The 14,572-nt window shown below is 44.9% G+C and overlaps 1 protein-coding gene across 3 annotated transcripts in view; it reads right to left on the minus strand.

Annotated features, from left to right (window-relative positions):
- The window catches only part of robo1 (roundabout, axon guidance receptor, homolog 1 (Drosophila)), a 134,810-nt gene extending 120,626 nt beyond the window's left edge, over positions 1-14,184 (minus strand). For all 3 annotated transcript variants that reach the window (XM_073491017.1, XM_073491025.1, XM_073491007.1), the window contains exon 1: positions 13,284-14,184. In XM_073491017.1, coding sequence (XP_073347118.1) covers positions 13,284-13,341 — 58 coding nt within the window. In that variant the 5' untranslated portion in view covers positions 13,342-14,184. The remainder of the gene's footprint in view (positions 1-13,283) is intronic.
- Between the last annotated feature and the right edge of the window lie 388 nt (positions 14,185-14,572).

Below are 14,572 nucleotides of genomic sequence, written 5' to 3' on the forward strand. Positions count from 1 at the left end.
TACACAATGCTATTATGCATTCCTTGCTTCCTTATTGAATTCACCATGTGCACGTGTGTGTGTGTTGCTGTTCTGATCCCCACAGACCCGGTGAGTGACCCTAGTTACTTCAGCTCCATTACCCCTCACCAGGGGAAAAAGACACAAGCAGTGTAAAGGATTATTCTGTCATGGCACAAACACTCCCGTGCTCCCCCTCTACAGGTGCATGCCATTAGAAGATGGCCAACAAGCTAACTTCATGCCGTCCCTTCAGCACGTACTGAGGAACGAATTTGAGACAGAAACAACAGCAGAGCGGTATGCACACTTCACTTCTGAACCACGCAGTTCAGCGTCTCTTTCTCGCTCCGCTTTGAGTCGTCTAGCCCTCCCTTTATTTCAAAGCGCTGCCCTTCCTTCTCCTCTCCTGCTTTCAACCGCCCTCTCTCCTATTTTCTATCCCCCGCTTCCCCCCTTCTTTGCTTCCAGACAGAAAATGCGAGATGAGCTAATGCAATACACAGCCTCACCAAAGGGAAGCTGGGACTTCTACTGCAGGGATCTGATCGATTGGAGCCTGAGGCAAGATTCTCCTTCTCCCTTAACCCTCTCACTTGCTGGAGCTCTCTGTCTTTCTTTCTTTTCATTTGCTCGCACACACACACACACACACACACACACACACAAAGTTAAACTCTGCTTGAGGGAGCATTTGCTTGCTGTGGAGGTAATTAAAAAAACCTACAATTCTCTGTGACTTTTCTCTCGCTGCTAAAAGCAATCTCAGTAATGAACAACAAAACCATGAGAGCCCAATAGCAACAACAAGCACAGCCTCAGACCCATCCATACAGCCACCACAAGGGTCCAGACCCAGACACTGACCCGCACAGTGTCTGTATGCATCCTAGGAATCATAAAGACCTCCGGGGTATTTGCCCACTCTGGTAACCAGGCTCTCTCCATCCTCCAATCATTAACAGACTTGGCAGCATCACGAGACTTGTGATGGTTCTCAAGAATCCAAGGTCATTCAGCTGTCCATTAGATCACCAGGCATACATTGTATATTAACATTTTGGCTACCAGCTTCATATTGATTCATCTGTGTCTTGGGGCCAAACTAGATTTTCACCTTGCAACATGAGTAGATGTATTGTGAATCCATATTCGACGAGATAAGCCGGCTTCCTCAATCTGATAAAAAAATAATATGCATGAGATACAGACTGCTACCTGTCATGCAAATATATTGGAACATAATTTGACCTACTGAGCAGGGCACTCATACTTCCCTCAGACTTAACTAGGGTAAACTATTGACCAGGGCGGTGGAAGTTGGTCGGATTTGGAGAGAGTAGAAACTTGTGTCATACTATTTATTGGACGGCATTCATGGTGATTGTATTAATTGAAATGGCCAGGGTGTTTTATATCTAACAGCTATTAGATATAGATGTTATTACTAGGATTTAGTAGCATCTAATAGTAAGGTTGCAGACTGCAACCAACTGAACACCCCTCATCTCGCCCTCCCCTACAGTGGCCACTAAAAGTGCGAAAAATAGGAAAGGCCCTCCCTTGAGCCAGTGTTTGGTTAGTCTCTACTACTATAGGAACATTCTTAGTTAACATGAATATTATATTCAACTTCTAGCGGTAAATACCTGTAAATCCTACACACTGAACCTTTAACTTATGCTACAGCCCCCTTGACAGCCTCACTTCCTAACACTATTGACAAGAGCTGAACAATTAATTGTGTCTAATTACATAATAACTCCCACAGTTACTAATGGAAGAATTTCACTGAGATCATTTCCTGTAAATGGCCAAGACATCAACTAGAAAGCAAATGCAATAAAATCTTATTTGTGGTGCTGCAAAGCTGGAAGAAAGCCATCGATCTAACTGCTCTGACTGAAAGCATAGATGATGACCCTGGACCAGCAACCTAGACGCTGAGCAGCCTCAGGACAAGAAAAAGCTAGACAGGGTCAGCTCTATCAGAGGCCGGGTCATTCCTTAAACACAGCATGGTTGCCCTTTACAATTAAGAGCTCATGTACCCCCACAGGCAACACTGAGTTGACTACTGTTTCATTACTAACCACTCTGCATAAAGCTGGAAAGAAGCATAAAAGGCAGGCCAAAAAACAGACAAAAACAATCACCTAGCTGAAGTAATAAGTTCAGGTCCAGTGCGTTCCCTCAAAGAAAAATAAATGCGCCTCTGCCTCTCATGGCCCTTTTCCATGGCTAATATCTTGGCAAAGTTTGAGATGCAGGAAAGGAGCCAGGTACCTGCCCTTTACCCCAGAGAACTGACAGGGGAGAGGGGCAGTGAGGCCATTTAGATGTTGTCTATTTTGTCCCCTGATGTAGGGAGAGAGGATAATGTGTCTACTTCCCTGAATGATAAAACACCTTGACAATGCATGGTCATTCAGTTCAAATCTCGGCATAAAACAAACGATGCCGGCCTAGATTGCATTGCATGTGACTCTATGAACAATAGCGTGGTAAAGTTTAATTTCCCCCATAAAGACGCTCAAGGTCGCGGAATCTCATAAAAACAGATGCTAAAATTGAGAGGTGTTGCAGGAGCCCGAGCCATATCATCACGCCCCGTATCAGATGTCCAGCTGAGCAAAGGAAGAGATATGGAATATGGGTCTGTGATAAGGAAGAGCAAGCACAGTAGGGCACTCCCTATCTACAGTGCCATTAATCTGTGATTAGGGGACTTAAGAGGGATTTATGGCAGAGATAAGAGCAGAGGGCGTGTCTCTCGGGGTAGCCAGGCGGAGACTGCAGACACGCCCGCTCGGGACTGTGCCGGGCCAATAAATGACTGAAAGCAAAAGAAAAGGCACCCTTTTCTGTTGAATTAGAGAAGATAACGAGGAGAGAGGGCAAAGATAAGACGGGGAAGCAGAGGGAGAGACGGAAGCGGAGAGAAAAGGCAAGGTACCGTTCTCCTGCTGATCAGATGACATTAACAGGAAAGTGAAATTGAATCTTGTACCGTTTCCACGTCAGGATCCCACCCTGGAATGCGGCGCATGAATGACTTTGCCAGTTGCATCAGATCAGACCTGTTTTTAATGTTACACAAGGCTATCACTTACACTCCTAAGAGGCAGGATTAGAGCCCTGCGTGTGAGTGTGTGCGGGGACCCAGAGGTGGGGAGACGGAGGGGGGGATGATGGATATCTTTATGGCCTCTTTCTTTCCTCATCTCTTTGTCTCCGTTTACCAAACAGAACGGGGTACGGTTACCTCGCTGATACTACAGCAGCACTTGAGAACAGATATCGGCTTCCAAAAAATAGTACCACTGTCCAATTTAGCGCTTTTCTTAATCAAAGCAAATCTGAAACACACCACCTGAGAGTTAATGCACAACACTGCAACCCAACACTACACTGTTTGATTGTTTATCTGTACTTGCTGTTATAGAAACTATGTCCACACGCTCACAGACGATTACAAAGCTGCTATTGATATTTGAGCGGAATATGGCTTCTGCTGACTGTAATGCAAACATGACACAAAGCTCCTTTGTTATTGTTAAAGCCCAGACATTGAGCAAGGTTAAGGAAGTAATCATTTTAAAAAAATCATCAGACTGTGGCAACTCTGCAAGGCTTCCAACACAGTTTATTCAATCAGTATTCATTCAATTTTGAACAATAGAAACCACAAAACTTGCTCCAGTTTTCAACAGTTTTTACATGGGGACTAATAAACTATTCAGATCCATCAGCATCACATTATCACTGTTGTTGCCTTTGATCCTCCTGATACTCATTTGTCATAAACAATAAAGGAGCGACAAATCTGCTGACGAGACCATAAACAAGCAGCACTCCCTGCCTTGCTCAGGGCCACAGGTTAACAACACCAGCTCCAGGGCTCTGATATAATCACGGTTGCTCATCAGGATGGGATCCAACAAAGGCTCTCCTCGGCCTGGAGCACCAGCCCCAGCTCGTGGCTGTGTCAGCTGGGAAACACATCCCTGGTTCTCCCTGAGACAGCCCCAGCAGAGCATTCCTTTGGGAGGCTGGGGACCATCCTGCTCTGGGGGCCCCCATCTGGAGCTATGACAATAGGAGCAGTATTTCCACTTCTGCTCAAGGCTTTTCCCAAATGGGCCTGACACATTTGGAAAACACCAGGCATGATCGCAAGTCTGATAAAGGAGTGCTGATACTTGTGAAACACCCCTTAAATCAACTGACGATGACAAGGAAATCTTTGTTTCGTTTGTCTTTAAAAACTTTTTTTTCTCTGAAAGCTCATGGATGAAAATTAAAGACGGATGGCCTTCCTCTGACAATTTAAATATCCCTAGTACCGTCACATAAATTCACAGCAACATATAAACAGGGAGTAACTGTGAAAAGACATGACAAGGGGAATATATACTATACAATAATGAATTTTCAACAGAACCCAGGGGACACAATTGTGGATGAGTTGTAGCTGCTCCTGATGCCAAGCTGCTCCAGCGAGCGTCATTAGACACAAATAAAAGCTGTCAAACTCTGCAGAAGGCCATGAGGGCAGAATTCATTCCTGCAGGATAAACACAGTTCCTATGCTTTATTATATCCATTCCCTGAGACAAGGAGGAAATCTGTAGTGGAAAAGACTGGAGTGCTTGTTAGGAAGCTGCCTGTCAAATTGGCTCTGGAGACCACGCAGGCAGATGGGCTGAACAGAGCAGGCTGGATGCGAGCAAAGAGTCGGCCTGTCTTTATGTGTGCATGTCAGTCTGTCTAGTATCTATCTATCAATCTATTCAAAATGTCTGTGTCTGTGTATGACTTTGAGCAGACTCGCAGGCTCCTCAGGTTGACCCTGCATATTCACAGGGGTGACCTAGAAGAAGAAAACCCGGCCTGAAAGAACTCCAACACCGGTGTCGAGGATGTCATTCCTTCAGCAGAGCAGAGATCCCGGGGAAAGAGCTGTAATTAGCATGTGCCAGGCTCAGACCCTCTATTAAGAAGCGACCCTATGCAGCACAGTCAAGGTTTAGAGCATGGGGGGGGATTGTGGAAAACAGAAGCACAGGGGAGCGTGAGTGGGCAATTACTTCTTGTTTTTGTTTTCCAGCATTGCCTGTTTTTAATGAGGTTTGACCAGTGCATTCTCAGTGATACATCAAAGCAGCCTGCAACAGCAGGATAGGAGAAGCAGGGGTAATTGAATATGCTGGTACATTTATTTCCCAACAGGGGACAGCGGGTGTTTCACTGCTGACTTCTTCCTCCATGAGCTGCTAGACTTGAAATCCTCAAGAGATTAATATATTAGATTCCAGCAACACGATTTGTGTAGTATTTTGAAAAACAAACAGTTAAAAGCGAGGTTTTTAAACATGCTTTTAACACGAGTAGGAAAGGTTTGGCTCCAACGCACATTATATTATGCAACGATCGCAGAGGATTAAAAACGCTGCTGTAGGGTTAATGTACACAAAGTGCTTAATTTAATTCAAAATCTGCTGTATGCTCAGTTTTCCTCCATAACAATATGGTGCGGTGGTCTGCTCTTCCCAAGGTCACTCTGTACTGGCTGCAGTTTCCCTTCCTGTGACCGACCATGAGGGGAGGTGGGATAGGTGGCAGGGAGTTGGGAAGGCAGGGGAGGGGCTGAAGAAGGACCAGCAGCACACTCAGCTGGCACAGCCCAGCCACAGGGAGTATGGCATTTGGGCTCGCTGCCAAGAAAAAGAACAGCTCTGAAGGGATGCCAAAGTGAATCGAGGCAGGCACGGCCAAAAAGCACCTAATGCTTTTTAAATGTTATTTAGTTGATGGCAGCGGCTGATACGAGCCCACTGTTGGACCGGTGTTATATTACAGTCCCTGAGAGCAGAGCCGATGACCTTATGTAGGCTATTCTAAATGTTCGGCCAAACACATTCTAAAGCAAATCTCAGACAGCTGGGTGTTGAAAGGGAATTTCAGTTACAGCATTCAGACGAGGGTACAGCGGTAATGTCTGAGTGCAGAAACTTGGCACATTTCCCACCGGTACCCTTTAGGTTAAAAGGGTAAGCACGGAGCACATAGCATCGGACTGTCAATGTGTGAAAGCTTGTGCATGTGCATGCACATATGTGACAGTGGTTCATACACTGTGCCCGTGGATGCAAGGTATTATTAAAGTGAAACGTGGCTCCCAGAGGCATAGCGTAGGTTAAGACTCAGTGGAGCCAGTTTCTCATGTGGCAAGATCCCAGAGACACCAGCACGGGCCTGCTGAGTGGGGCATGGCCCAGGTCCAGCTAAATGGAACACAAATCGCCCCAAACGGTTCAAACCTGGCCTGGAAAAATGAGAGTGGGATGTAAGGCATGCCATGTGATGCACAGTAAATATTTGGTCAAAATTAATGAAGGGGCAGGGGCTGCCAGGAAGCCTTTTTCTAGACATCCACAGAGGGGAGACTGTGCCCAGTCTGGCATTAAAATTAAATTTCCTTCTGCAGACAACTGCTCACTGGCCTGTCGGCTTTCCAGCACCCACTTACCAAGTCCTCCCCTCTAAACACACACCAACTGTCCAGGTACACGGTGTATCTAACAAATAGTGTTTTCTTTCCATGTCATAACTGAAAATGACTCGATCACCAGTGTATCCCCAGTCCTTAATTCCCATCTGTCAGTTTAATACACCTGACACTAGAACTACTGTCAGACATCTGAATAAAAAGAAAACCTGTCTTCCTTCAGAGTCGGAGACAGGGGAGGGGGAGGGGGAAATCAGATCTGTGCGAGACAGCTGTGATGACAAATGCAAGAGACGAAATATCCCTATCACCAACAGCATTTCAAACTGTTTTGTAAGCGGAAATAACCACCCTGAGGATACGTCTTTTACTTTCCACTGACACTGCATTACGTTGATTTTCCCTTAAAGCTCCTTTAAAAAAGTGATCAGCAGTGAGGCAGCCAATGCTTTATGTGGTTTGAAATCCATAATGTATGCTTTATTGTATCTATCAAGAAGGGTGTACTCTCCCTGTCTGTACTAAAAAGAGACAAATAAGAGCAGGAGTGCAAATACAAAGGCCATGTAAGAACGGAGGCATAAGCTCAGCTCAATCAAAGTCAGAGGGTGAAAAAACACTTTGAATAATTTGGCGTTTGGACCAGAAAGAGAAAGCCAAATATGTGTGCCCGTCATTATCATTAAAGCATTAAGCAGAGGTGGAGGCAGAAGTGAATAGCATGCTCTGAATGGGAACATTATGAGTGAAGGATAAACACCGGCTGTCAACACTGAATGTCAGAAAATAATCATAACAGTCAAGTAGGACAGCATTAATCACAGAGTACCTTCAAACATTCTGCTACAAAGTCTCCTGAGCCAAAAAAGGTGAGATTACTGAAACCAAGTGCATGTAGGGAAATGGAGGTGAGGCTGTAAAACCTACGAAGCTTCCGATTAAGACTTGGTGACAGACGTGCGGCCAAATGCAAAAGCAATCTTGTGCTTAGAGCCTGAAGAACCTGTCTCTCACATGGTGACTGCGATTGTTATTCAATTAGAGCTTCCATTGAATAGGGAAGGAGAAGGGGGCGTGGGAGGGAGAGAGGGTGACGACTGTACAGTGGAAGGCGACCGAAATGGTGAAAGAGAGGAGTGATAAACAGCTCTGCGAGTCTTTTGAAATTGAAAAGTATAGTTTAAAAGCTTCTTGAAAAGGTGAAAATCCAGAGGCTTTCACTCTGAGTCAAAAGTAGTGTTCCGGCTCAAAGGGAGAAAGAGAAAGTGGCACTACACACATTATCAGCAGCGAAGAAAATAAAACACCACAGGATTATTGTGCTCATTTCAATGGTGACATCAGGTTTAAGAAAAAAATGTCACCAATTTGCAGAAAGTGGGTAAGCCTGATAATAGATCTGGATTAGAGTTAATCTCCCAACTCAGAGCGACTGTGTATTTACACGCTGGAAATTCACCCAGTTATTTGAATCCTCCTCACCATGGTTACAGCTGAATGGTGGGAGCGGCTCCGAAAGCAGTCCTATAATAGTGAATTTCAAGGTCACCTTCTCATTAATTATGTTTTCCAGCACTTCCTCTTAAATAGAGCGCACCCCTCCTACTTTTATCACTGTCTTTGTGTGACAGAATTAGCCCTCAGGAGAACGGGAGTACATAAAGTTGCTGATGCAGCTCGAGATGAGAGTGGCTTTTGAACACAAATCTCTCAATTGCAATGTGTGGATGGGAAAAAAACCCAAAAAAAAACAGTTTTCAAGATTTAAAATAAACAGGAACTTATGTTTGATTGGGAGGGAGAACCTTGTCACCGGAGGGAATCTTAACTACGACAGTATAGCTGAGAGGGGGAGGAACTGAAGACATTAATCAACTAATTAGCAGTCTCTCTTTTAACTGCTAATTTAATCTATTCCTCTCAGCCTCTTTAATGGTATTTTCCCCTGTCAGTTATAACGAAAGAGTGGTTTAGCATTTCAAAAGTGTATCCAGGCCTTGCAATGTGAGGGTAATAGAATGGTCACAGGAGGCTGGGAGGAGGCCTGAGCTCAGGGAGTGAGGAAGAAAAGAAGGATACTGGGGAAAGGCCGTCCTCAATGCCACCTCTCAGTCTCCCCAGTGGAGAAAATGAAAGGGAGGGAGGTCTGAGGCCTTTTTAAAATGCACAAGGCAGAGCGCCCCACGGTAGCACGGCTTCTCCACCACCACAGCAGGCCCAGGGCATGCCTTCTGGGAGTTCCTGAGTATGCAGAATTTAGACACTACGCGTTGGACGTTCCACACCAAAACGAACCCTCAATGCCACACTGACGCTTTTGTACCGGGATCATTTGTTTACTCAGCACTTTTTAAAATCAACCTCACCTCTCCCCAGATGTCCACCTTTAAAAGAAGACCAAAAAAACAAAAAAACAACACCGGCGTCCTTGTCTCACAGTTTTTCACCACTATCACACTAATCAGCACATTCTCTGCCATGAGGGACCAGAAGGAATATGCTATGTGAGCACGCAGAGCCAGATCAAGAGAATTCCCAGAGCTGGTGTATCATGGTATGTTTGACTCCTTCGTCCTCCCTCCATCCCCCCCCTTCCACACCCCGGGGTAGCCTTTGTGTAGCCGCACTCCCACCCCCAATACCACTCTCCACTCCTCACACACCCTCAGTCCCACATGAACCATTCTCTTCCCCCTCCTCCATGCCTTTCAATCGCCCCGTTAAGGCGACACAATGCGGCCTCCCCGTCCCCACAGGCTTTTTTTTTTGCGTGTCGGCCTGCTTTATTTAAGAAAAGGCTTCGGTGCTGACCAGCCACAAAAAAGGCAAGTCTTAAAAAAAATTGGGCCAAAACAAAAAAAGCACGGGGGATGGGTAAGAGGATGAAGAGATTCCTTAAGCCCCCTTTCGCCACCCCACACATACACAAACACACTCCCCACCTCTCCGTCTTCCCTTCACATGTATATTAGAGGAGTCATGGGGAAACTAATCCACGGTGATGCCAGATCAAGTAAACACGCATATAGAGTGTCGAATCGAATCTGGATAAGCGTTATGTAATTTGCTCGCTCATCACTGCGCCTGTAATACAAACTTTTTTCATTTTTTATAACAGGAAGCAAAGCTGCGGGAATTCTACATGCACCGTGAGACAGAAACTAGACAACACCTTTCAACCTATAAGGACACCCCATTTATAACTTGAGCACAGGCTGGCAATGGGGAATGTTTGTCCTCGACGTCAACTGTCAGAACAAGATGCATTTGCTATACCGACTGACCCAGGAGTGTAATATCCTCGACACGCCTGCTGCTTTCTAGTATCAGCCAGCTCCAGACTAAATAGCTTATATGAAGCTATGTTCCGCAGTATTCTTAGTGTAGATGGCTTAACTCTGTCTGGCTATACGTTTCCAGAGCTTACACCGACGGACAATTTGACAGACAAAGTGACACTTGCTAAATAAGTCATCACAACATTATCAGCAAGCAATGAGCATAAGTCTCCTGACTGTCTAAACTGAGGCCCGGTGAGTCAGTTAATTCCTGAGGAATTTGAAACACCATAAGGGTGACACAGAGGGCATTGGGACGTATCCTCAGTTTTACTAAATTATCTAAATCCTCTGATTCTCCGCTCAGACATGCATATCAGTCAAGCTGCAGCCAAGGCGAATTACAAACTATTGACGTCAGATGGATTTCTTAATTAATCCAATTAAGCAGCGCTTTTAGGTCATTAAAGGAAGAGCAGTCGGGGCAAAGCAGATCATTAGGAGTCCCCGCCTAATTACCTGCCCTCAAACAAACTGCTTGAAATGTTTATACAGTCTGTCATTAATGACTTAGTTGTAGTTCTCATGAAGAGGACACGGGCTGCCCTCCCACATTCCTCCATGTGGTTTCACTAAGCCAAAGTCTGCCTAATCCTGGATCTTAGGGTGTAAAACCCTGCTTGATTTGGATTAGGATCAGATTAATGTGTATTAGTGGAAGTTATAGAGATATGGCTTTATGGGTGCCGTCACCTCACACAGGTGCGAGATTTTTCAGGGAGAGAGGCGACACGGCACACCTGACCCTCTTTCATGTCATGATCCTCAAGACGCCAGAGGGATGGACTCTGAAAAACAACACCACTTTTCGGGCTATTTGGAATATAACCTGACTATTTCACAGAACTGGGTAACTGCGCGAGATGGTAAGAGGCCGGCTCTAATGAGTATGTTTTCAGGCCTTGTGAAAGGTACGAAGACAGGAGACAGAGATGGGTCTCACCTGTGGTCTGTGGTCATTAATTGGCCCTGGAGCCTGCTGTGTCCTGTCATATCATCGTGATGTAGGAGGTGGAAGGGCTCTGCAATTTATCAGCACTTACGAGTCAATTTGTCAAAACCTCAACGGCTAGGTGCTGCAGGGGCTGGGGCTGATTACCAGGGCACCGCTCCCACACCCCATGGTTTTTATCAGCACTAGATACTCACACTTGCTGTGCTTGGATACAATCACCCAAAGAGTTTGCAACACATGGATGTACACTTGACGATAATTGCCTTGCAATGAGATCATGCCTGTCGCTATTTATCGTTCCTATCTCCTCAAAGTAATCCAGAGAGTGTGAGAGGCATGGCCTCCTCTTGCCCTCATCTGAATGCAACCTCCGAGGTGAGTATAAGGTCTGACGAGCACTTGGAGGACAGATAACAGCCATTTAGTGTACAGCAGGAGGACAGATCGCCTGATAACAGGGTGAGACATGATAGATGCAGGTATCAATTTACAACCTTCAGACAGGGCAGGGCAGCAATAAGCAAGTCACCACGTGTTTGACAGGGGCAAAGGTCAGCTCATCTCTCTCCCTCTTTTTCACACATACGAGCACAACAAAAATACTTTCTTACAACCAGGCCAGCAATGTGAAGATACTCTTGACACGATCCACAGAGATGTTACTAAACACCATCAAGAGTTTATTTAAGAGATATGATACCTCGCCTAACTCCAGAATGAAGTTGTTAACCCACCAATTAGCAGCAAATATGAAATCTTTTCCTGGCAAGTGGCGTGTAATCCAATTTTCCTGACACTAGCTTCTAATCCAAGACCAATCCTTTGAGTATCTGCTGTCCAGTCCATCTCTATTAGCAGGCCCTATTCTCACGCCTCTCCCCAGAAAACATCCCCAGACATCCCCACAGCTAGGCGTAATTGGAAACCCTGGTGTCTGACGGTCTTTCACACAGGACAGGACCATTAGCAACTCAGCCCAGGCTCAGGTTCTGGGGGCTGAGGGTCTGAGCAGATGGAGCCACCACCTAGCTATAAAACGCTCACCTCTGACCCTACTTCCTGTTTAGGTGCTACAGTGTTTCCTCAAACGACTGCAGTGTCACAGGCTTTTAACCATCGCCGCCACCACATCCCTGCCTCTGTGCAGAAAACAAAGACCCGATTCAGGAAGCCAATCATGAAACCAATTGAAATTTGAATGTCGATGATGAAATTCTGTAGAGAGACAGCCACTCAAGAGCTGGAGGAACACGACCAACGGACAGAGGATAAAGACCTTTCATGTTTGAGCATGATTGAGATCCTGAACATTCATACGCATGCAGACAGATTTCACTTTTAGGGACATGCAGTAACAAATCAAGAGTTCAGACAGGAAACCGTGAATAGCTTTGCAGATTTAAACTTGAAAACGACAACACTGAGAGCTTGCAGGTCACTGTTTCTATCCTGATACTTGGGTATTATATAGATACATAAAATAGCTTATAAATCCTTGTCTGAAACTGTTCTACTTTGGGTTTTTTTTACAGGTTTTGTACAAGTCTTTCTTTGTGTAAAATGCTCCACTAGCTCCCATTCAGGGTGCTCTTTCCCTAATGTCTTATAATGGGGTCCCAGGCATTTGCTTCCTCATAACTCAGAAGCAACTGACCTGGAAAACCCCAGCTATAATGGTCCAGGAGTTCTATAGAGACATCCATGTGATGGGTGAGGAGGAATAATGTGTAAGATAAAAAAAGGAACAATGCAAGCGCCACCAGCAGACAAAGACAACTGAAACCAGGCTGCTGTAGCTCCACATAAGCCGAATTACAACAAGACTAACAGTCAGTGAAAAAAAGACACGAGGGAAGTCTTTGCATTTTAAGAACATAATACAAAATGTTGCACTCAGCAATAACAGTCACCGGTGAGCTGAGGGGTGACATACATGGAAACATGTTCTCCATAGGGGCTCTGCTGTCTGCATGAAGGATGATAGCTGCTCTCCCCACACACATCCCCACATGGCTTCAGCACTTCATGTGTGACTTTATGTGTGCTCAGCCCTTTAAAGTTAGGTAACCCTTTCACTAGGAGTGGTTCTGGTCATAAGAAGAGAAAATGTCACCGTTGTGGATCAGAATGTTGTCTTCGAAGCTCAAAATGCACCAGAGATGAGCCTCGAATAAACATCAGGCCGAGGCCTTGAACAAACTCAAAAATGCAGATTTAAAAAATAAAAAAAGTTTGTGTGTTGTGTGCCCTGCAGCAAGAAGGCAAATATTTTATTAAAAGCCAACATTTTGGTAATTAAATGAATGTTTTTCAATGAAACTCTGTTCGTCATGTACTGTAGGCCTGCTGCTTCACAAATAATATAAAGAGACAAAAACTGAGATTTTTTTCCCTCCTCCCCCAAAATTCAACTTGTAGAAACCCAAATAAAAAACCACACTGAGAAAACATTACTTGTGAATAACGGTGACTCTCTTACCTGAGCACACATGGAGAATTCCTAACAGAAATACAAATCCAATAGAAGTTGGAGACATAATTCAACGCCTCTCTTATGAGAAATGTTCTTGTGTAATCCAAATTATTCAGAAAGCAACTCAGGCATCCGCTCCTTCATGTCAAAACTGCACAAAAAAAACAAAATCTTTAAAATCCAGAGTTTGAGAAATGTAACACCCAGATTTTTTTGGTTTTGTGAGTCACAAAAAAGCCAAAATATCAGAAGAGTCCAAGAGCAGTTTATCAAGAGCTTGTTTTGGCTTCTTGATGGGGATGAGAAGAAGGCTCCAACAGATGAGGAAAAAACACAAACAAAAAACAGCTCCACACAGCACGAAATCTCAACACATGCTCTGTTCCAGTAGTTGAGCTGAACTGAATGATGGCATGTGTGAAAAAGAGAAGTGGAAGAGCTCTATCCTTTCTTTGAATTCATCCCGTTGCAGCCGTGCGCTCACGCCGTTCAGCCGATCTCATTCAAATCATTTAGTTCCTTTGTGCCAAAAAAAGAAAGGGACAAAATATTAAATCCACTGAGACTGAAAGTTGAGTGAAAAGTGAGTAAAATAACGCGAGCGGTCGCTGTAGTCCACGCTGTAAAGCCTCTGTCCTTGCAGTCACATTATTTCAGTCCCCCGATTCTGAATCTGTCACTTGAGATCGGAAACTTTGCGAGTTAGTCCTGTCCTCCCTCATCCAGCAGATCTCGGACAGGAGATCAGTGCAACTTTTCCATCACTTTTCCCCCCCTAGTTTCTCCTCCTGCTTGCGGCTCCGAGCGATCCTGGTGCGCGTCGCAGACCCTCCGAAGCTCAGACGCGAGGAGGGAAACACGGATTCATATTCACAGCATTTCATTCAAGGAAAGCGGAATGCCTCGTCAATTTGGTATGCGCCTTTCTACCCCCTCCATAGACCCGACAATGTTTCCCAGAGAAGAAATTTAACCTCTTCCCGCCTGGATCGCACTGAGCAGCGCAGCCACACGGCGCACACTGGCAGGCTGCTGTATTTTCTTTAAGTCCGTCCAACAATAAGAGGAAGCTTATAAAACTATTCGGACATGTTGTTTTTTTATTCTTTCTGCGGCTCATGACTAAAAACAAATCACCAGCCCGTTCAAATGATATCCCAGAAGAGCTTAACAGTATGGTTTTGGATCTGAACAGTTATTATATAATGGCTCTAAAATACTTTAAGGTTTTGTTTTGTCTCCTGTGGTTTTTCATAGACTATTAATAATTAAATATTCAGAACTAGATCAGCTAT

This window comes from Pagrus major, chromosome 2 (genome assembly GCF_040436345.1).
Source record: "Pagrus major chromosome 2, Pma_NU_1.0".
In the NCBI taxonomy this organism is placed as follows: domain Eukaryota; kingdom Metazoa; phylum Chordata; class Actinopteri; order Spariformes; family Sparidae; genus Pagrus; species Pagrus major.